Below are 20,739 nucleotides of genomic sequence, written 5' to 3' on the forward strand. Positions count from 1 at the left end.
AGCTGAGGAACTTGGGGCTTGACAGAGCTCCTCGATTTGCATTTCATTACTTTCTCTCTTTACTCTTTTTCTCTTGCTGAGACTTTATAATGCTTCCTTAACGATATGTGTTTCTGCTCTAAAATAACAACCTTATCTTACTTCTTTCCCTCTCCCTTCCCTGCTTCAAGTCACCCTCCCTCTCTCAAAAAGATCATAGAATCACAAAATATCTCAAGTTGGAAGGAACTCATAAGGGTCATTGAGTCCAACTCCCTGCTCCTCGCAGGACTGCCTAAGAGAGCTACATATTACTTCCCATGATTATCTAAAATCAAGCACTCTCACCTTTATTTATATCAGCCTGGGTGAAACTTCTGACAGGTCCTTCAACAGAGATCTGGACAGGATTATCAATTTTGGTCAGCTGCAGATGGCCCATGCTGGGATCCCTCTTCATGACAAATCTGATCATTGTGTCATCTGAATAAATAGCTGCTGCTTTCAAGTGCTGATCTGTGAGATGCACTGCAGAGCCTGGACCAGAGAAAGAAAGTCCACAATCAGCTTCAGCCAATCCAGTTAAGCAACTGGTTTAGACTGGACCATATAGCAATACCAGGCAATACCATTCTCCTCCCTCTCCCCGTACCAGCTGGGAGCTGCAGGCCCCTGTTGACAGCTAATGTGGGTGGCTGCTTCTTCGGCAGCTCCATGGAGAATTCCAGCCTCCCCGTCTGCATGTAGAGACCATCCGTGATGGAGAAGCCAAACTCATCTGTTTGTGCTGCTGCACCACTCTGAGTATAAACGATCAGCTCATCCAAAATGTCCTGGTAGGTGAAGGATGAGCCCATGGACAGCACCTGTCCATGCTCCAGGGGCTCTGCAGCAGTCTGCCTCCTGCGAAGATGACCTGACAAACAATACATGGATGAAAATTTTGGTGAGAAGAAAGCCTTCTGGGGACTCCTTCCATGTCAGCAATCAGTGGGATGCAGAGGTGGACATAGCCTTACTGTCAAAATTGAAGGAAGTTATCTGCTTTTGCCAAAACTGGAAGGAATTTGGCTACATACATGACATCTGAAAAAGAGGGCACAGCCCTCATTAATTTAACATGACACTAGCCTTCACTTGACACCCTGCCTTGCTTTATCACTGCAGATAGATGCTAATTGCTCAGCTCTTTGGAACTGAACACGACAATAGGAAATGGGGTAAGACAAAAGGCATTTCCCAGGGAAATGCATGCAGTGCCCCCTTCTCTTCCACAAATAGCTAGGGACAACTCTCAAAGAATAGGTCTGTTCTGAAGCAGAATCCCTCTGCGGCTGCTTGTCCAAATACAGACTAAATGTGCTTTATACAAATACACCAGGGTCTTCTTTCACATCAGAGGCTATATACAGAGACAGATATAAAGACTCTCAGACACTGACACATGGAGACACGTTCTGGCTCTCCCCACCCTCCCCCATCTTGTCAGGACTTACCATGTTCAGGACTTTTGGTAACCATGATGACAAGGTCCTTGTTCTGGGTGTCCAAGTCCTGCAGGTTGAGGGAGGCATTGGTAACGACCACGCCTGAGCCCTCATGCACTCTGACAGCCTCCAGCACCATCTTTGGGGGCTCGTCATTCTGTCGCTGCACAGGTCCCAAAGGCACACAGTCAAAAAAGGGGAAATGGCCAAGGGGAAAAGACCACTGCCCACCTGAATGAAATACAAGCTACCAAATGACAGTACTGGTGTCAATATCCATTAATGGGCTACACCAGTCTCTCCAAATCTATCCAGCATCATGGCTGCTTCTAAGAGGGAGAAGACATCTGAGAAATAAGCCCTGTGGAAGATGCTGCAATGTACAAATGTTCTTCTGTTATCACAAGGGAATTACATGACTGTACTAGGGGAAGGAAAAGGATAGGAGGAAGGAAACTCCCTTTAATCCCATTCCCACATATTACAAAGGAGTGAGCAAAGCTTGAACTTTAGAAGTCATGTGTCTATGAGAAAGGAGGTGGCACTGGCAGCCAGGGAGCACAGGCGTACCTGAATTGTGATGTTAATGCTCTGCACCTCAGACTGGCTGAAGCCATCGCTCACGTAAAAGCTGAAAACATCGCTTGTTGGCTCAATGCTTTCATGGACGCTCTGGTAGTAGTAAATGCTGTTCTCTAGGACATCTTGAAGGGAAAAGGATGCATCGGCAGTCACAGCAGACTCATGCTGCGGGCCAAAACTCTCACCTGCAAATCAGAATACCACTAGTGAAAGGGTGTTCAGTTCATAGATAAACTAAAACTAGAAGCAGCAGGATAGGAAAAGAATGGCGCAGAAGGATGTTCATTCCTAGAACATGGCTTTCACACATCTTGTGACCTCTGTAGAAAGCAACATCTGCTGCATAACAGTAGGCATCAGGGAAGCTGCAGTTTTATGCATAGTAATGCAATCCCACATCCCAGGATCACTTAAGGCTTTCTTCAGGGATGAGACAATGGCTAATGTGCCATCTGGCCTCAACACAATCTCTGTATCAAGCTTCACTTTGCAAAACTAAGTCTCAAACCCAAGAAAATCACCTGGCCATTGCCTGTTCAAGGAGAGAGGCTTACCATTACCAAGATGGCACAAACTGGAATTCATTCCTAGGACACAATTTGGAGAGATGACATGTAATGGTTAGCAACCTCTGCTCTCCAGAAGGCAAGCACTGTTGTTACAAACCACTGCACTGACCAACCCATGGTGATATTTTACAAAGGCACATTATGATTTAAGTAAAATGATATATGCCACTCCTGTTAGGACCACACACAGGGTGAAGCAGATGAGACTCCTGGATGAACATCTTTGGACAATATGGTATAAATCCTACCTTTTCTTGATAATACAATGAGGTAAGAGAATGTTACCAGCTATGCTCTACCAGAGCTCTCACAGCCTTAAAGCTTGCTGGGACATTTGGAGAAATTTAGCAAAATTTGTTCTGTGTAACAAGGACAGCCAAAATAAAACATGCTGAAAATACAATATATGGGCTTGAAAAGGCTCTTAATGCCCCAGTCTCACAACATAGATCAGTCTCCAACAAACAAGAATTAGGAGGAAACGCTCCCCAGACACAGTTTATCTTATAACGCTGACCTTACGAGCTCTTTATGACCAACCGATGCCAACCAGCACTGCACTGAGGAACTGCAGTGAGACAGATCAGAATGTGCTCCAGCATGGCATTCCCTTTCATCAGCCAGGAGGAAGAAGAGATAGCCAAGCAGTTTACCTGTCTTAGTGTTTTCAATGGAGCCATACATAGGTAGAGTGATAACTGTGACCCTCAGGTCTTCCTTGGCAGCAGTATCATAATCAGCAGCTAAGTGGTGATGAGCCAGCAGTGGGACCCTGGCCCCCTCATCCACCTGGAAAGCAAAAGCATATGACAAAACTACTGCCAATGCACACAACACAAAGCAGCACAAGAATTATTACTGAACCAGTCTGCCTCCATGGAAGAGGCTTGCCGGGTCTCTGAAGTCCCATCCTCCCTTAGATCTGTTAAGCATGAAATCAGCGGGGAGGTGAGGTGGGGTGGGAAGAAGAGAGCCTGCCTAGTCCCCAGGAGGAGCCTGTGAGTGCTTTATCAGGGCAAGAAGAGAACAGGCAGAGTCATGCTGACCTCTTGGCAGGCAAAATCTGCACTTCTTGTGCAGAAGAGCCTTTTGAAGGCAAGGGAGGGGGAATGTAAAGCTGGAAAGGAGGGAGATGACTTCAAAAGGCTTTGATAAGGAGTCTGAAATGTTGTGTATCAGTCTAAAGCACCAGATGTTTTCAGACTTGTCTTCTGCTCATCCTTTACACACAAGCTGGTGAAATAAGGGATGAAATATTGTACAGGGATAAGTCAGAGCTGTTCCACTGATACCAGCAGGACACCCTAGGGAAAACCTGCTGACTAGAACAGATGTAAGCAGGTGAGGTTCAGGGGTGCAACCATACTGTCAGCCTCCTCTGGCCCCCAAGTAATTTGTTAACCCTTTGCACTCATAGGATTGCATGTGCAACACCCTGTTTCTTCAGTAATTTTCCCTCAGTCCCAGAAAACCATTTAATTCCTCACATCTAAGACATTCTTGTCACTGTTCTCAGTATCCTGGGTAGCCACTTACAGTGATATGGTCAGCAAAAGCAATGACTGACGGCATTGTCTGTGCAGATGTGATAGTGATGGTGAACATCTGTCTGTCAAGCCGGTTGTTATCAGCATCAAAAACAACAAAGTGGAAGATATCCATAACTGGCTGATTGCCGGTCTCAAACATGGTGGAGTAGCTGTGAAAATCAGAACACAGTCTGGGTCAGGGAGTCTCACTAACAGTCAGGCAAATACATCTCATCCCTGCATTTAGAGGTGAATGTATACCTCTTGAAAGCGAGGTGTTATTTCAGTTCCCAACTTTCCTTCATATTCATTCCCTGAGTTCTTTTAAATCACTGTTTTAGGTTTGCCTACCTAAACTATCACCATGACATTATGGACACAGAAAAAGCTCCCATAATTTGAAGCTACACCAACTCCTGGCATTTCAGACATGCATCAACACCTGATTCTGTGCACAGGAAATATTCTCATTCATCATCTCATAGGATACAAGAGCCAAGGAAGGAAAAAATATCTTTGATACAGTGTACTAACACAATATAGCCCAGAGACCCCTGCGGAAAGCCCACCAAGCTTTTAACTGGCATGTCTTAAAGGAGACTAGCTCTTTGATACCTGATTCTCTGGCTGTTGATATCTTCCATGGTGAAATTATAAACCTTGGAAACCTCTTCATCATGAGAGCCTGATGTCTGTAAGAGGGTGCCATATGCAGGCAGAGATACTAACTGGATTCTTATTTCTGAATCATGAGAATTGTTGTCCTAAACATGAAGAAACAAACCAAATCAAAACAAGACAAGATTTATTTTTGTTTCCCTCCATGAAAAATGGAAGGAGGAATAAAATGTTTTATAGGGAAATATATAAAGCTAGCTGGGTCAGACCCACAGGTGATAAATATTAAATGAAGCTCTCTTGATGAGAAGAGTCAACTGGGTCGACATGTTCAGAATCTACCACAAAAAGTATTTTCATTTTCTCTCAGCTCAGAGAGGTTTTCTTTGTTTCCTTGTATCACATTAACACAATCTTCCAGACGTAAACCTGATATATTTTTTTTCAAATTAGTTTACGCTCCTAGTGGACTGGAGTATTTATGTAATACTCTTTTCCTGACTCCAGATAAAGCGAGCAAAAATTTAGCTGAAGGCTGGCAAAGGGAGTAACTATCGCCCACCAGTGCTTCAGAGAGAGACACAGAGCTAAGTTCAGTTCTTAGTAAAACAAAGGTTAATGCGGAGCAATGCTGCAAAAGGCAGATTCACGTTAAACTAAAAGCTGATTTTGGCTCTTTTTAGCTACATTAAGTACAACTATCTCTATGATATCACAACTCAGATGTCATCTTTATTCTAAAAGTTTTTGTTGGTTGCTTGAAAAATAAGACCCAAAGGAAAAATTATCATATCTTCAGCATATAGGTTAGGAATGAAATTTCCTTTTCCCTTATTGTCCTCTTACTCAGATTAAACCTGAACAGCTCCCTTGTCAGTCTTCCTCCTTAAGAAGAGAACAGAACTGACCCTAGACTTCTATTCAGACTGATCCCGTGGAAAAAACATTCATCTCCCTTCTTATCCTACCTCATCCCCTTCAGTTCCCTAATCATCTGACAGCCACCTCCTTAGGTCTCTCCAGCCTCACACATGCACTGCAATCTCTCCTCCCTGAGGGAAGCATAACTGCATACCTGAAACCCACTGCTAGTGCACTTGTTGCTACATCATCTGCAACGAGTGAAACACCTTTCTTCTGAATTTCATGAGCAGGATAACTCTTGTACAACACACAACCCCTGGGACCAACTTCAAGCTACGAAGGAGTGCAGCACCTTGGGTTGCTTAAACCTCTCCCCTTCAAATATGTCCAGAAAAAGAACCAGGTAATTTTGGAAGGGGGGTGAAGGGTCTGAAATTTTCAAGGGATTATCACTTAGCAAATCCATGTGCTTTATTAGCAAGTCTGTTTGACACAAAAATCTGGGATTAACTCAGTTCTCATGTTTAGCATGGCAGTTCACCTCAGTTACAGTCAAACAGGCATAGCCTTAAAACGCTGTTGCATGAAAGAGTCTATTATCCCCTTTTTGGCAGCAGTAGTCAGGACACAGTCAAAACTTGAGCTCTCTACCAAGAATCCACACTGAGGGCAGAGAGGCATGTGTGTCGAAGGGACTGTGGGGGGATAAGGAGGCTGGCAGCATTCACTTGGTTTAGAAATAGATGAAAGCTTACAACATAAGCGAGGTGCAATCGAGAGAGAGTCACAGAGCTTTTACTAGCCACGGTGATTGCCAACAAGCAGCCTGGGGCCAGCTGCGGACCGTTTTTATCCAGCAGGGCCACTTCCACCCTCAGCACTGTGGTCACTGTGGTGACACCATCGGAGACAGAGATTTCCATGCTGTCCTCTGCTGCTCCTGAGCCATCATGCACGTACTGCAGAGCATTTCGAGTGACGTCCTCATAGGTGAAGGTGTCACCTTCCCAAAAAGAAAATGCACAAGTCAGAAAGACTGTTCAGAGCATCAAGCCAATTCAAGTGACCTAAGGCCCCAATTTAGCAGAACGCTTAATCATGCACTAAACTGGCATTTAATACTATCCTTACAGGGATGTGAGATAGGAAGACATTTATTAAGGAGCTATATATGCAGGGCAGAGGAAAAGCTGTAACTTTCACAGTTTCACAGACACAGTGACTCTTCACAATTCTCGGAATGCCCAGATCCTCCTTTCTTCCCAGCTGCTTTGTAAGCTCATGCCTGTCACAGCTAGATAAGGCTACCCTCTCCACATATTCTGCTTGCCCTACTCTCCCATGTTTATCTGATCACACACTGGAAACTGCTGCCACCAAAATCAACAGTAAAATGCCACAGGAGCTTTTGACTGCTGGATCACAACAGTTTTACATGAACTTCACTATGTTACTTCACTAAATTACTTCAGATTTAACTTACCATGTAAAACAAAATATATTTTTGATTACAGTTAACTGGTTGACTTAGTTGATAACTGTAACCAGTTATCTGTAATCACAAAAGCGTGACTGTCAACTAGCCCACACATGCTTGGTACAGGAAACGCGCAGACTCAGCCAGGAACTAACCAATAAATGGGAAAATGTCTTTCACGCACACTCTCCCACAGTCACACACCTCCAGGCAGAAAATTCACATGCTTGTGGATGTGGCCATATCTGCTCAGAGGCATCTGCCTCCTCCTGGTCAACAAAACCAACTAGGTGGGCAGGCACATGCTGACCCCTCCCCTGCGCTGAAGAAGACTTCTGCTCAACTCACCTGCTCTCATGCGCTCCTGCATGCCTGTGCTGTACTTGAGTACAATGCCATGAAGGGGCGGTTTCACCAGCTCAAAGAAAAGACCTTCTGGAGCTGTATCAGTGTCGCTCACAGCTAACTGAATTCCTGTGCCGGGGAAAGAGAGCATGGCTTCAGCATCCTCAGACACTACACTGGGAATATCCCTCAGGTTTTCCAATGTGCTCTTGTGAATGGAGTCAGAAAACTGTAATTCAGTCAGTAGGTGAAAAGTATAATAATTCTGGAGCTGCCCTAGCCCAAGAGCTTGCTGGTTTCATGGAAATAATTACTCCTCTGATGATGCTCACATCAGTTTGTATCAGAGAACTTATTGCTAGTATGGCTTACAAATGACAGCTAAGCAAACCCTCAGCTTATGAGAGAGATGTGCATATGTTCATATAGTGGATGGATGTCTACAAAAACCCCAGAGCACCTCCTGACACAAGCAGAAAGTGGCTTATCCTAAACAACCCAGCGTACCAGATCACACCACTAACCAATAGTTCAGCAACTGCAGAGCAGCCTAAGAGGGAAAAAGTAGAGGAGCAGCAGGTCCCTGATCCTGCTCTCCCCTGCCTCAGCCAATGAACAGACCTGCCATACGCTGGAGGAGCACTGCCAGATCCTCAGGCACTTTTCTGGGGCACCATTGCACAGTTTTCTCAGTGGTTGCTGCTACACCTGCACAACCACAGCTCCTTAGCTAAATGGACAGAGGTGAGTGAGACTAAAACTCTCCCCTGCTCCATCCATGTGGCCTCCTTGCAATAAACACCATGCCTTAAGCTGAGCTCTACATCCCATCCCTTCTACCCAACTTACCAATGGTGGCTTTGCCCCCCTGGCTGACCTCCAGGAACGGAGCTGTGATCTGGAAGACTGGAGGCTGCTGCTCTGCAGAGAGCAAATGAATGACAAACACCATCTCCGGCGTTGTGTGTTCTCCATCAGACACTAGACACAGACAAAAACCACATCTGAGTGTAGGGTTGTGTTTTCAGGGACTCACCTGGGAAATTCACCTTTCTGTAGGAAATTCCAACCCACATTGCAGACTCCCCTCCCACCCTGTCAATCTGCACCTTTGTCTATGGACATACACACACAATTCACACCTGCCAACAGTATTTATCTTTGCCCCTAACTCAACTCCTAGCAAGACAAATGTAACTTGTAAAAGTCTATGTGTGTGCATGTGTACATACTATTCATACATCTATCAGGTGTGCTCGTAAGTCAGAACATGGACTTCTCCTTGGTGATGGATCACTTTGCATACCTGTGCTAGAAAGCACATGGAAAGGGAAAGATATGTTAAACAAGCAAGCAGCTTATCAATAGCAATTTAACTGTGAAAATGTTTCCATGCTATATTTAAAAAAAGCAGAGTAAAACTCTGGCGTCCTGACTTTTAGGACAGATTCCAGGTGACTATTGGAAAAAGATGTCTCTAGTGAGCTGCAGCTTAGCTTCTATAAAACACAGCCAGGACAAGATGAATTCCCCATGCATGTGCATTTCCAGAAATTCCTACTGAGTCCCCATAAGTGTGCTTGCAGCAGAGAAAGGCCAAGGAATAACCGGCAAGATGGAGGGCACAAGGATTAAAAACTGCTTTGACCATGAAAGAGCAAAAGGTTCACATACCTGTGAATCGGAAGTTCACTGAATCTGGGAGACCTGATGGGACAAACACAAGCACAGAGTAATTGTGGTCAGGACAGGAAAGCACATACTGATGTGGACTTACACAACTTTTGGAGAAAACAAGAGTCTGGAGTCTTTCTTCACCCAGGAAAGCACTCTTTCCTTGCCTTTGCTGCAGGTAATGAGAGATAACATGCTACCTCCTCCTTCAAACTGTTAAACTACTCTTGATGTCAGCGGAGTGCATGATGATGCATAAAACTGCAGCTACCATGTACTGTCACTTCGTCACATGATTCTGCACATCAACTGGTCAAACACACTTGAAGCCTGTCCCAATTTTGCCCCTCTGCCTCCTGCTCCAGACTGTTACTCCTCTGATGGTAGAAATCTTCTAATACCTTGGCTAAATTGATTCAGATCATATTCATCAATTCTAGTCTCAATCTCAAGAACTAAACCTCCAGTGCATCAAAGATCTCAAGCATGGGAGGGACAACAGTACCTAACCACACAGCAGATGAGCAGTTTGCCCAGCACAGCACCCAGTACTAGTGCTGGCAATGCTCAGTGCTGCAGTGAACACTGCCATATCCCCATAATTCACTGAAAGTTGCTATACCAAACCACATGGGGAAAATCTTGTTGAAGTCACAAGAGACAGGTGAACTCTTGGTACACTCCTCCAGGGCAGATTCCTACTTCCTTTGCATCATTCAAGCCTCATATAACCATGAAGTCATTCCAGGACCGAAGGAAGACCAACAGTCCAGCTACCTCTATCAGTCTGACAAGGCACTACAAAGAACATTCAGTTCCTTACCTGCAAAGGAGAATGCAATGATTTCTCTCAAGTGAGGAGCTGCAGTCGGTGGACGGTAAGCAATCTTGCCATGGTTTATATCTGCTTGGGTGAAATACCTGACTGGGGAGAGAGGCCTGTCTCTATGCTCCACTATACCTATAGAGGCAGAGAGCTCAGTATTAACAGGAGGAATCCATTTTCTTTTTAAAAAAGATACCAAAGGCCACAGCTTCTTTTTCTCTCCCCAGGTACTTCTTTTTACATCTTCAGTGGTTCCTGAATGAGCCAGATGGCTGTAACTGCATAGAGGACAGGTTCTCGGGACAGGAGAAATTAAACGGAGATTCTTCACTCAGTCATTTCTTCAAATACCTCTCACTAGAGAGATGGAAAGCAGAAAGCCACCGGGTACAACATTCAATATATTCCAGACAACAGTAAGAAAACTGTCTGAGCTCTGTGGCTGATTCCTAAACAAGCCAAAGAAACCAGGTTAAGAAACAAGGTGTTTGAAAGTTATCAAAGGAGGCTGAACAGATTAGCAGATGCCTCCACAGAATGATACCCTGAGGGAAAAATTAGATGTGCTCAGAAAGCATGGCAATTAATTCAGCAGCAAGCTGCCATGTTCTGAATAGTTACACTTGCCTTGGCCAGGAAGGAGAGGGAGAGTCACGTTGAACAGGATTTTCTCACTAGGAATCTCCGGGTCTACAAAGGAGAGGTGATGGGGCTCAATCACTGTCACACGGTCCTCCAGCACCTCAATAAACACATTAGACCATGAGCATCAAGGCCAGAGACATGGGAAGATTCACTCAAAAATGCATTGAAAGAGAATTTGCTTTGCTATATTAAATATAAGAGAGCCTTTGAATTTAAAGGCCTAGTTCTTAGACCTAAAACCAACAAGGGATGGATGGGCTGAACCTTTACCAAGTCTCTCAAAAAGGACAGTAAAGCTTGATAATGAGTAAAATTTGCTAGACTCTTATGGGCCACCTAAACTCACTTTCACCTCATCTGTAACCCAAAGCAAATGTGTAACACAGAAGCTGGGTACTATCATACTCAACAGAAGAGAGCTCTGTAGAGGTCCACCTCTGTTAAATCCTTTCGGGAGCATCAGAAGGCACTTATAAACCTATGAAAAAGAGACAAACACCTCCTCCTTCATAAAGCTATGAGTTTATCCCCACTTTCAGGCTGTCCAGGAAAGTGGCAGTGTTTTTAGTGCACTCTGTCCCCTGCAGATGCACAACCTCCATGCTCACAAGTGAAGGAGTTTCTTTTTTGACTTACAGCAACTAAGAAGAGATAAAGGAAAATCTAATTTGATCAAAAACTCCCTGGATAAAGATATGTCATTGCCTGCGTAGTTTTCTGGTATAGTGTGATGTGGCTGGACTAGATTTGCTTTTGAAAGATATCCTGAAAATGACTCAGCCATTTTCATTGGAGCATAGAGAACTAAAACTTTCTCTTTTAAATCTGTTTAAAAGTGTTCTGATCTTGCCATTACAGGATTATCACTAGCCAAAGGCGGGCAGTGTGTTACAGGAATTACAGTGCTGCATGAACGGACTTAAGTGCACAAAGGCAGTTAACAAGCATGTGTTCATGAACCTTAATCCTGCAGAATTAACAGCTATGATAAGTCACTGAATTAAATAGTTCAGCTGGGTATGAAAAGGATCCAGCTCATTTCATACTCACGAACAAAATATGGAGAGAACAAGCTAAATTAAGGATACGGGCAATTAATTCATCTGCTTTAGAACATGAAACGATCAGGTTCAGGAACAAATGACAGGTTTCTACTAGTCACATCAAGTGCAGCCCACTGAACTGTGCTGTTTACACATCTGTAAGGCCACCCTGTCAAACCTGTGTCCCATTCTGCTGGCCTGGGGTCCCAGACTGGATGTTGGACTGGACACTGGAAAGGTGAGGTTTCCCGACAACAGCTCAGTACACCACGAATGTCACCGAACTGCCAGTTCTTCTCTCTCCAGTGTTTTTCACCCAAACACATCAGAGGAGAAACCACAGCCTATGAATGACTGTTGTGAAGCAGTAAATAAAATCTTCTCAGTCCTTCTGAGATGTGAAAGTGTCACATCTAACTGGAATCAAAAGCCACAAAGTTTATTTGTGTTATCAGCACTGCCATATATAGCTCTGTATAAAAAGGGTAGGCTTAATATGAACAGCGGTGTCCATTTTATACAGCTGCTCTGAGGGAAGCGGGAGGAGGGAGGGAAGGGAGGAGCACCTCTTCATACGCTTACAAAACTTTCTTCTTCACAAACCCAATTTCAGTTTGCATTCAGCTAGAGTGAAGCTCAAGGCTCTTTTTACCAATACAGAGGAAACGGGTAACTTGATTGAAGAAAAAACAGTGTATGTATATGCCCAGTTTAAACACCAAAGAGTCACCAAACTTTCTCTGACCTTTCTCAGTAGGACACTCAAAGACAAGGCTAGAGGTATAAGGGAAGACTTAACATTTTGTGCTTGCTCTTCAGCCGAGAAGCCAATCTAAATCTGAAGGAGTTTGAAGACAGATGAACAGAACTCAATCATGTTGATGTAAGGAAGTGCAATTTTATGATGAAAAGATTTACGGTTATGGTTGCTTCATAGTTGCCTCCAAGGCCTATTTGTCTCTCCCAAAGGCAGAGCTTGCAGGTGGCAAGGCGCCCCTCAGTAAAACGTATTTTACAGCACTATTGAATTTTGCGGTGTGTAATTAGCTATAAAACCCAGCACTGCATGGCTCAGCCAGACATCTCTCCCATCAATTTTGTCAATAATGACACAACAAAAAGTCAACAGCAGAAAGATACATTGCTGGCTATTGCTCCAAGTAGCAGTCTGAGCATGTTTTATTATTGCCCATGAAAGGTCACCACTATTTTAAACCTTGACAAGGCCATCATGTCATGGACTTTTCACTAATCCCTCTCCCACCCCTTCTTTTAGTCTTTCCTGGTCCCATACCGGGCAGGCTGTGCTGGCTTAGAAGTATTTTGCCTCCCGTTAGGAGGCTCCTCCCAGGAGAGATCCCTGGGAGATCTGCCACATCTGCTCTCCTGCACTGCACGGGCCTCTCAGTGTGCTTTTGTCCTGTCAGGGAGCACCCAAGGGCACAGGATTTCTGTTTGATAATACTGAGCATAGTGTTGGCACCTCACATGTTCTAAATAAATCATCAGGAATGAATAATGCCAAAGATGACTGCACCATACGTTCAGGCAGACCCAGCTCTCCCTCTGCCCACAGGCAGCTGCTGCCTGAAGGTTTGGCCTCAGCTCCATCCATGTTTCTTGCAGGTCCTTATCTCTGCTTTCCCATCACAGCCTGCCCTGTCTCACTCTGCTCAGGACTGCTGCTCAGTGGATTATGATACTGGTCCCCCTCTGAAAGTCCCACAGACCACAGCAAAGCTATGAGGCCAAGGTGATATCTAAATCAAACTCCCTGACCCTAGGGTCCTGGTGCTCTGTGCATCCTAAGGGGTGACCTGGGTGCAGAGCCCTGAAGCCCCCCTCTAGCTCATGTGCTTGGGATCCCTCCTTACAGAATCAAAAGAGACAGCAGGAGAAGCAGAGGGGAAAGCTGGACTTTACCCACACATGTGATGGGGAGACATGGAGAAGGCATGTACCAAAGTCAGAGAGCTCACAAAACCAACTTTAAACTTAGAGGTCATCTTTTCAATTAACACAGTCAAGAAAATAACTACATTAGAGAGACCACTCTTATCAAAATGGCCATTCCCAGAGTTGATGCTGCAAGAAAAGGTAATTCAGTTCCAAGGATGCATAACGGGCTTGTCTGAATGTTTTCCACATACATTATAATTATAGCCTGTGTTCCTGATGTCAGAATGATGGATGAAAACTTTCTAATGTGGGTGGGCTGCAGTTCTGATAAATAAAGTTTACAGTGGAATTACTGGCAAGATCCGTTCATTATAGTCTCTCTTAGCCACAGTTTTTCATTCTTGCCATTTCTAATGGCTTCTCAGGAAAGGTGTTTTCAAAATGCTAAGTATTCCACTAAAAAGATGTTAAACATATTTTTTTCTTTTCTCTCTCCCTTCCAGTCTATGCAGTCATCACTTTTAATACTGAGTTTTTCAACTTTCATGTTTCCCTGTCACCACCCCTTTCTAACCTGTCCATCTATTTTTTCAAATTCTACTCCAGTTATCTGTCTGGTGCATACAGTCTGTTCCACAGATTTAGTTCAATCTTTGAATCAAGCACAACACAGACAATAGCAAGTGCAGGAACAAAAACTCAGTGGTTACTGCTCTAAGCAAGGCTCTGGTTGCTGTGCACTGCTGCAAGGAGAGTGGGAATACAGAAACCATCAGTCAGCGGTGTCAGTTCACACTTACAGCCATGTGCAAAGAGGAGCCGAGGGAAAGCTGAGGTGCTCTGGGTGTCTGTGGGAGAACAGCAACATTGAACACATGGCTTTCCAAGCTGGTTTGTGGACTGGCAGAGCTGGACACCTGGAAAGGAAAGACCACATGAATGGATACCTGACAGAGCACACCACTGCATTTCTAGACCAGTTTCATACTTTTTCTCTCTCCTCCTGGTCTGGGAAGGCAAAGACACACCTTTCCAGTGGCTACCAACCCAAAGCATACACAAATGGTAGCTGATGGGAACTAGGGCCTTTAAATAGTAATCAGTTTCTCCATTACTGCCTGTACAGTCTAGGAATTGTTCACCTCTTTATTAACATTTAGAAAGATACCTTGTTTGTCACTTCCCTACCTGCTATTCATTCCTGTTTCCCCCAGATACTGCCATAGTTTTGCTGAATTTTACTTTAATTGTCTGTACATCTTAGTAGAAATTTTCATCACAGGAACAGAAAAAATAATGGGCTTTTAAACCTTCCTCCCACCCTCAAAATGACCCATCAGTTGTGCTGACAAGGTGAAAATAACTGGTCTTTGAATAATGGCACTGCCTTGGCAGTGACTCCCTGTGATCCCAGCATCTTCCAAGAAAGGCTGCACTCATGTTTCAGAGACCCATAAAAATTTTCCATACCTCACAATAACACCAAAGTTAAGTCAACAGTATCTAACCGTATAATAGTATACCTGCTGTAATGACATATAAAGTAAGTATTAAATTTGTAAAAATTCAAAGGACCAAAACCATCCCCTAGAGATAAGTCTGCAAGTGTTCACAGCAATCCTGAGATAAGGCAAGCACCCAAAGAAATACAGTCTCCTTTGTTAGGCTGTTATGGCTTTATCTTTTAGTAGGGATGGAAATGCGCACTTGAATTCAATAGAGCATTGAATTCAACAGAGCACTTTGTGAGCAAGAGCAGACTTCAGCACAAGCTTAATTTTCAGAAAATGCATGCTCTACTGAAATCTATAAAATTATTTTAGCCATTTGCTGGACCTGTTCTGAGTTGCTGTCATCTGAATGGTAACTGCCAGAATACTGACAAAAACAACATGTTGGCCCTTTCTGAGATGCCCCAATCCATGGTTCAGGACTCAGACAGATGTGTTATGGTCTCCTGATGTGACCCAGGCAGTTGTGGCTTCCTTTCTCAGCAGAGCTCTCCATACAATTATTGCTACTGCTCCAAGATACTAAAACCAAACATTTAACTCATGCAAAATGCATACTCTATAAGAGGAATGTAGCAATTAAGCTAAAGATTAGCTTGTTCAACATTGACGCTCACAAATTCCTCATTATCACTTATGTTAATTACTTTAGAAATTACCTTAATTGCCTCTTCGGTGCTACAGTAATAGCTTCTAACTTGTAAACCAGATGTCACAAATACTGCCTGCAAGTGTTCATGTAGGTTTAGCATTATGGGAGGCTGTTAAACCTCCCAAGCAAACAGCAAGGACCTATCTGAGGAATTTTATGGCTGTTAAACCTGTGGGGAGGTGGGATTTATTTTAGCATTACATCTGCTGGGGAGTATTTGTGCCTTTTTGTCTGTTTGCAAGAAGTACTCTATAGCAAAAATTAAATTATCTTAGGGACTGCAGAAAGTAGGAGGGCTACTTGGTTTTGCGGCTTACAAAACAATTTTTAAAAGCACTCAAAACATTTTGCACTTGGAGTAAATATTACAGGTTTTATGAGAGCGTGATGTATTTGCCATGCAGTATCAGGGAGTCAAACCTCCTCTCTGAACTACAAATGGGACATCAAGATGGCCAGGATATGAGCTGCAGTAACACACCTTGCAGAGAGAAGTCCTTTCACAGTGGTCTGGATTGCAGGGATGCCTTGGGAGAGTGTGGGCCACAGCACCTCTGTAAAGATCTCCTCATGCAGATTTGGCACCCAGCTGGAGGATCTCTATGACAGCCAAACATGAAGCTATCTGGATCTACCTCCACACTTCTTCCTTGTCCCCTGGGACCAGCCTCATCTCAAAGAACAGTGGTGGAAAGGAGGCAGCAAGGTTACAAGATGGGTGGGAGTTACCCTCTCTGTTACCTCTTCTAAGGACTGCCAGACAAAAAACCATCTCCCATTTCTATTTCTTCCCCAAAACCAAGTCCAAACACCTCAGTAGGGTATCCCCAAGGGACAATCCTACTCCACAGGCAAAAGGCCAGTGGAGAAGGGATCACTATCACAGGAAGAATCATAGAATTCTAGAATGGTTTGAGTTGAAAGTGATCTTAAAGATCATCTAGTTCCAACCCCCCTGCCATGGGCAGGGACACCTTCCACCAGACCAGGTTGCTCAAAGCCCCGTCCAACCTGGCCTGGAACACTGCCAGGGAGGGGGCAGCCACAGCTGCTCTGAGCAACCTGTGCCAGTGTCTCACCACCCTCATGGGAAAGAATTTCTTCCTAATATCTAATCTAAATCTACCCTCTTTCAGTTTAATGCCATTATCTCTTGTTCTATCACTAAACGCCCTTGTAAAAAGTCCCTTTCCAGTTTTCTTTAAGTACTGGAAGGCCACTATAAGATCTCCCTGGAGCCTTCTCTTCTCCAGGCTGAACAACCCCAACTCTCTCAGTCTGTCCTCATAAGGGAGCTGCTCCAGCCCTCTGATCATCTTTGTGGCCTCCTCTGGACCTGCTCCAGCAGGTCCATGTCCTTCTTCTCTTGGGGGCCACAGAGCTGGACACAGCACTGCAGGTGGGGTCTCAAGAGAGTGAAGTAGATGGGGAGAATCCCCTCCCTCGACCTGCTGGTCACACTTCTCTTGATGTAGCCCAGGATACAGTTGGCTTTCTGGGCTGCAGGCACACATGGCCAGGTCACGTTAAGCTTCTCATCAACCAACACCCCCAAGTCTTTCTTGTCAGGGCTGCTCTCAATCCATTCATGGCCCAGACTATATTTGTGCAAGAGATATTACCCCGGCCCATGTGCAGGACCTTGCACCGAGGTTTGCACAGGTCCACCTCTCCAGCTTGTCAAGGTCCCTCTGGATGGCATCCCTTCCCTCCAGCACCTCTGGATGCACTGTCACGCTGATGGGATGTTACAAGCCTGCTAGTTTCATCCTGTGGAAATTGTAAGTGCAGATCTGTTTGCCCATTCACTCTGGAGACTCTTGACCTCAGAATGCTTTCCTGCTTAGACTAGCTAGCAGGCACTAGGTCAACATCATTGCTTTTCTGCAAAACCCTTTCCTCCCTGTGATGGAATTGTTCTATAGAAAATCAGGCCAGCTATTAGTTTAACAGCTTAAATGTTAGATGCTACTTCAAAAATAATTTTCTCCAGATCTGCAGTATGGCCTGTGATTTGACATCCAGAAGGTTAATGCCATTGCATGTGTCTCAACATTGTGGGTAGCTGGCTGGCTGGTTCCACTGCTGCAGATTAAAACCTGGGGATCAACATGTAGCAAAAACTCTCTTGTGCATGAGTAAGAGTGTCCCACAAATACAATGATGGGTTGCATCCACCCTGACACATAAGCACAGGCAAGCAACATGTACCTATATACACAAAAGTCCATACATAAATAGAAATATGTATTTGCACACATACTCGTGTGTGCATGCATGTATTCGTGTATGTGTATCTATTAAAAATTTGGGTCACAAGATACAAGGAATGGCAGACTGAATAAACTCAGAGAAAAATGTCAGCGGAACTGCTGTGTGACCCGCCCCATGAATATGATGAGGAGAACCTGGAATTGGAAGGAGTCACTCTCTACTTCAGATCCAGAGTGCCTGTACCACACAATGCCTTCGTTGATGTCCCGCTGGGTAAAAGAGGTTGTAGGTGAGGCTGCTCTTCCATCAGGCAAAAGCTGCCATGAGTCTGCTGGGCCATCTGCTGGCATTGGGACCAGAAGCACCACTTCACCTGGGAAAAGCAAAGATGAACAGCCAGGGCACAACTTGTGAGAAAACAAGGAGGAATAGATGCCTTTTCACCAACTAATGAGCAGCCAAGACAAATGTTCCCCCAGTCTTAGTTTTTTTCCATCTAGTATGACTAAGAAATAGCAGGAGAGCTTCTAAAAACCACTAGTGGACCTTGCAACATCCCACTGACACAGGGAAATTTTATCTCCTGTTTTGGCAAAGGGCCGATCAAGTAACTCATGTAAGAACACAGAAGAAATACACGGTCAAGCAAAGAACACAATCTGCAACTTTAAACTCCTAAAATGTCATTCCGCTCACTGATCAGCTCATTTCACCCTTGAAATGTGCCCGTTTGATAAACTGAGCAGGAAAACAGATGCAAAGGACATGGCTCACTTTCTGGAACTCCTGTGAAGGGACAAGAGAGAAGAGAGACACAATCAGGGTTAAAAAGCATTACAGCAGACTATCCATCTTCCCTTCAAGGGTGCAACTTAAGTATCTGTGATGGATGCACTTGACTTGCCCTTAACCAAACTTGTAGTAGTTTAGTACAGGCTCCAAATGGGGTAAAGGTGTGAGCTGCACCTGGGCCAAGACCTCCTCTTGAAAACCAACAAAGATGCAGAGTGACCCAGTGAGCATCGACAGGTATGAGCTTAGATCAACAATCATGCAATTAACAGAGGAACAGTGGGTGATTTTTCCAAGACTTGTTTATCAAGGAACAAAGAAAGTTGTGAGTACAAGGAGTCTTGTGCATACCTTTCCCACTGTATGCAATCTGACTACGAGACAATCACTTTAGCCTAGAAATAAGAGAGCCTAAGGGAACTTTCTCTGAGCTCTCCCTGCTAGGCAGTGTGGCTTGCAGGCAGGTTGCTCCTCGAGGCAAACAGAGCTTTTATCAACGATGGATCGTTGGATGAGCCCACTTTGAACTCTCCTGAATTGCAGCTGGACTGCACGCCAGCCTACTCTCCCCTTGAGCAGGGACACTTCTCAAGGCTTGTGAGTCCTTACCTGAGACTAAGAGATCCTTTCTTACCCAGGGCGGAGAGACCCCTTATTCGCAACAGATCCTCAGTAAGTGACTGATAGCATGCTGGATTAATACTAATGAAATCTATGTAACTATTCTGTTAGACAGAAACCATTGTCCAAGTCTGAGACTATGTCTGGATCCAGCCGCACCTAGACTCCTCTCTGAGACGGAGTATAGAAAGCAAGGGGATCCATTCTGAACCTTGTGACTCAGTGGGAGATTTTCCTTACCCTTTGTATCTCTTCCATTAGGCATAAACCATTGATCAAATCTGAGACTAAGATTGGACCTAGTTGTACCTAAGCTCCATCGGGAGTTTAGAAAGCAAGGGGGTCCACTCTGAACCTTGTGACTCTGTTACCCTTTTGTGTCTTTTGTCTCTGTGTGAATCATTCTAAATAGATCCAAACTCGATTTTCCTTTGTATGTTTCTTCCATATAGTAAGTAACAGGGTGAACCTTGCCATTGAACCTTGTTAAGTCCCACTTTTACAACATCATATTAAAATAACTTTTGTCAATACCTTTGATGGTGATTCTTTAAGCGATCTAAAACACTCATCTGCAACAGTATCAGAATACAGCATACTAGTTTTTTCAAGGTCAACTTTTTACTAGCTCTTTTGGGGAATTATTATGCCAAAAAGTACACTAAACTGACTTACCTGAACAGAAATCTTCAGCTGAAAAAGAGCTCTTGAACAGGTATAGTAAAGGACCTCTGTATCATGGGCTGTATAGAAAGTTTGTATGCCCTGGTTTGTAGCTCTTACTCCAGAGAGTATGAAGCTTTTATCTCTAATGTCCAGCTTATTTCTGATTTTTGTATTAGAAACAGATTCTCAGCTGGACAGAAACATCACTGGCTTCACTGCAGATATGACGGAGAAGAGCAGGATAGGGGCATGTCCTACTGGTTATCAGCTTTCCTCACAGATGTCTGCAAGGATTGGATTTTGATACCACTAACTGATGTTCAACAGACTTTAATAAAATTACTCAGAGAGCCAAGTGCTACCCACCAAGAGAAGGGTATCAAAACCTTAGACATCCATTTCATTTTTCCTAACAACACACATAAATGAAATTAAAACCTGACAAACAGCTATAGTATCAAAATAAATGGCATATTTTTCTATTTTACAATGTAATTTACTTGTTTTGGAGTTACTGTATAATCTGTGAAAAAATTACACATTTCCCCTACTTTTACTATTCTTGACTATATATAATTCAGCTGCTCTTTAAATAACTTGTTAGTTGTATATTGTGTTTCTCTTCTAGTCTTTGAAAGTATCCCTCATGGCTGCTAATTCAGAAGCCACATATATTATAAATCACTTCAACTCTCCTTAGAGTATTAATCATTCTGTTATGCAAAATATCCATCATAAGCTCTCCC

The 20,739-nt window shown here is 44.0% G+C and overlaps 1 protein-coding gene across 5 annotated transcripts in view; it reads right to left on the reverse strand.

The window, feature by feature from the left end:
• Positions 1–20,739, reverse strand: part of FRAS1 (Fraser extracellular matrix complex subunit 1) — a 177,290-nt gene that overhangs the window by 28,798 nt on the left and 127,753 nt on the right. For all 5 annotated transcript variants that reach the window (XR_012633576.1, XM_074905273.1, XM_074905270.1 and 2 more), the window contains 15 exons: positions 18,109–18,287; positions 14,338–14,454; positions 10,578–10,692; positions 9,948–10,085; positions 9,125–9,157; positions 8,300–8,431; positions 7,454–7,579; positions 6,384–6,631; positions 4,762–4,910; positions 4,154–4,316; positions 3,271–3,406; positions 2,037–2,233; positions 1,476–1,629; positions 632–895; positions 328–516 (listed from right to left, as the gene is read on the reverse strand). Coding sequence is in view for 4 of the 5 variants with exons in the window: in XM_074905273.1 (XP_074761374.1) it covers positions 328–516; positions 632–895; positions 1,476–1,629; positions 2,037–2,233; positions 3,271–3,406; positions 4,154–4,316; positions 4,762–4,910; positions 6,384–6,631; positions 7,454–7,579; positions 8,300–8,431; positions 9,125–9,157; positions 9,948–10,085; positions 10,578–10,692; positions 14,338–14,454; positions 18,109–18,287 (2,340 nt within the window). In the remaining variant the exon portion in view is untranslated. The remainder of the gene's footprint in view (positions 1–327; positions 517–631; positions 896–1,475; positions 1,630–2,036; positions 2,234–3,270; positions 3,407–4,153; positions 4,317–4,761; positions 4,911–6,383; positions 6,632–7,453; positions 7,580–8,299; positions 8,432–9,124; positions 9,158–9,947; positions 10,086–10,577; positions 10,693–14,337; positions 14,455–18,108; positions 18,288–20,739) is intronic.

Source organism: Athene noctua, chromosome 4, assembly GCF_965140245.1.
Source record: "Athene noctua chromosome 4, bAthNoc1.hap1.1, whole genome shotgun sequence".
Taxonomy (NCBI): Eukaryota; Metazoa; Chordata; class Aves; order Strigiformes; family Strigidae; genus Athene; species Athene noctua.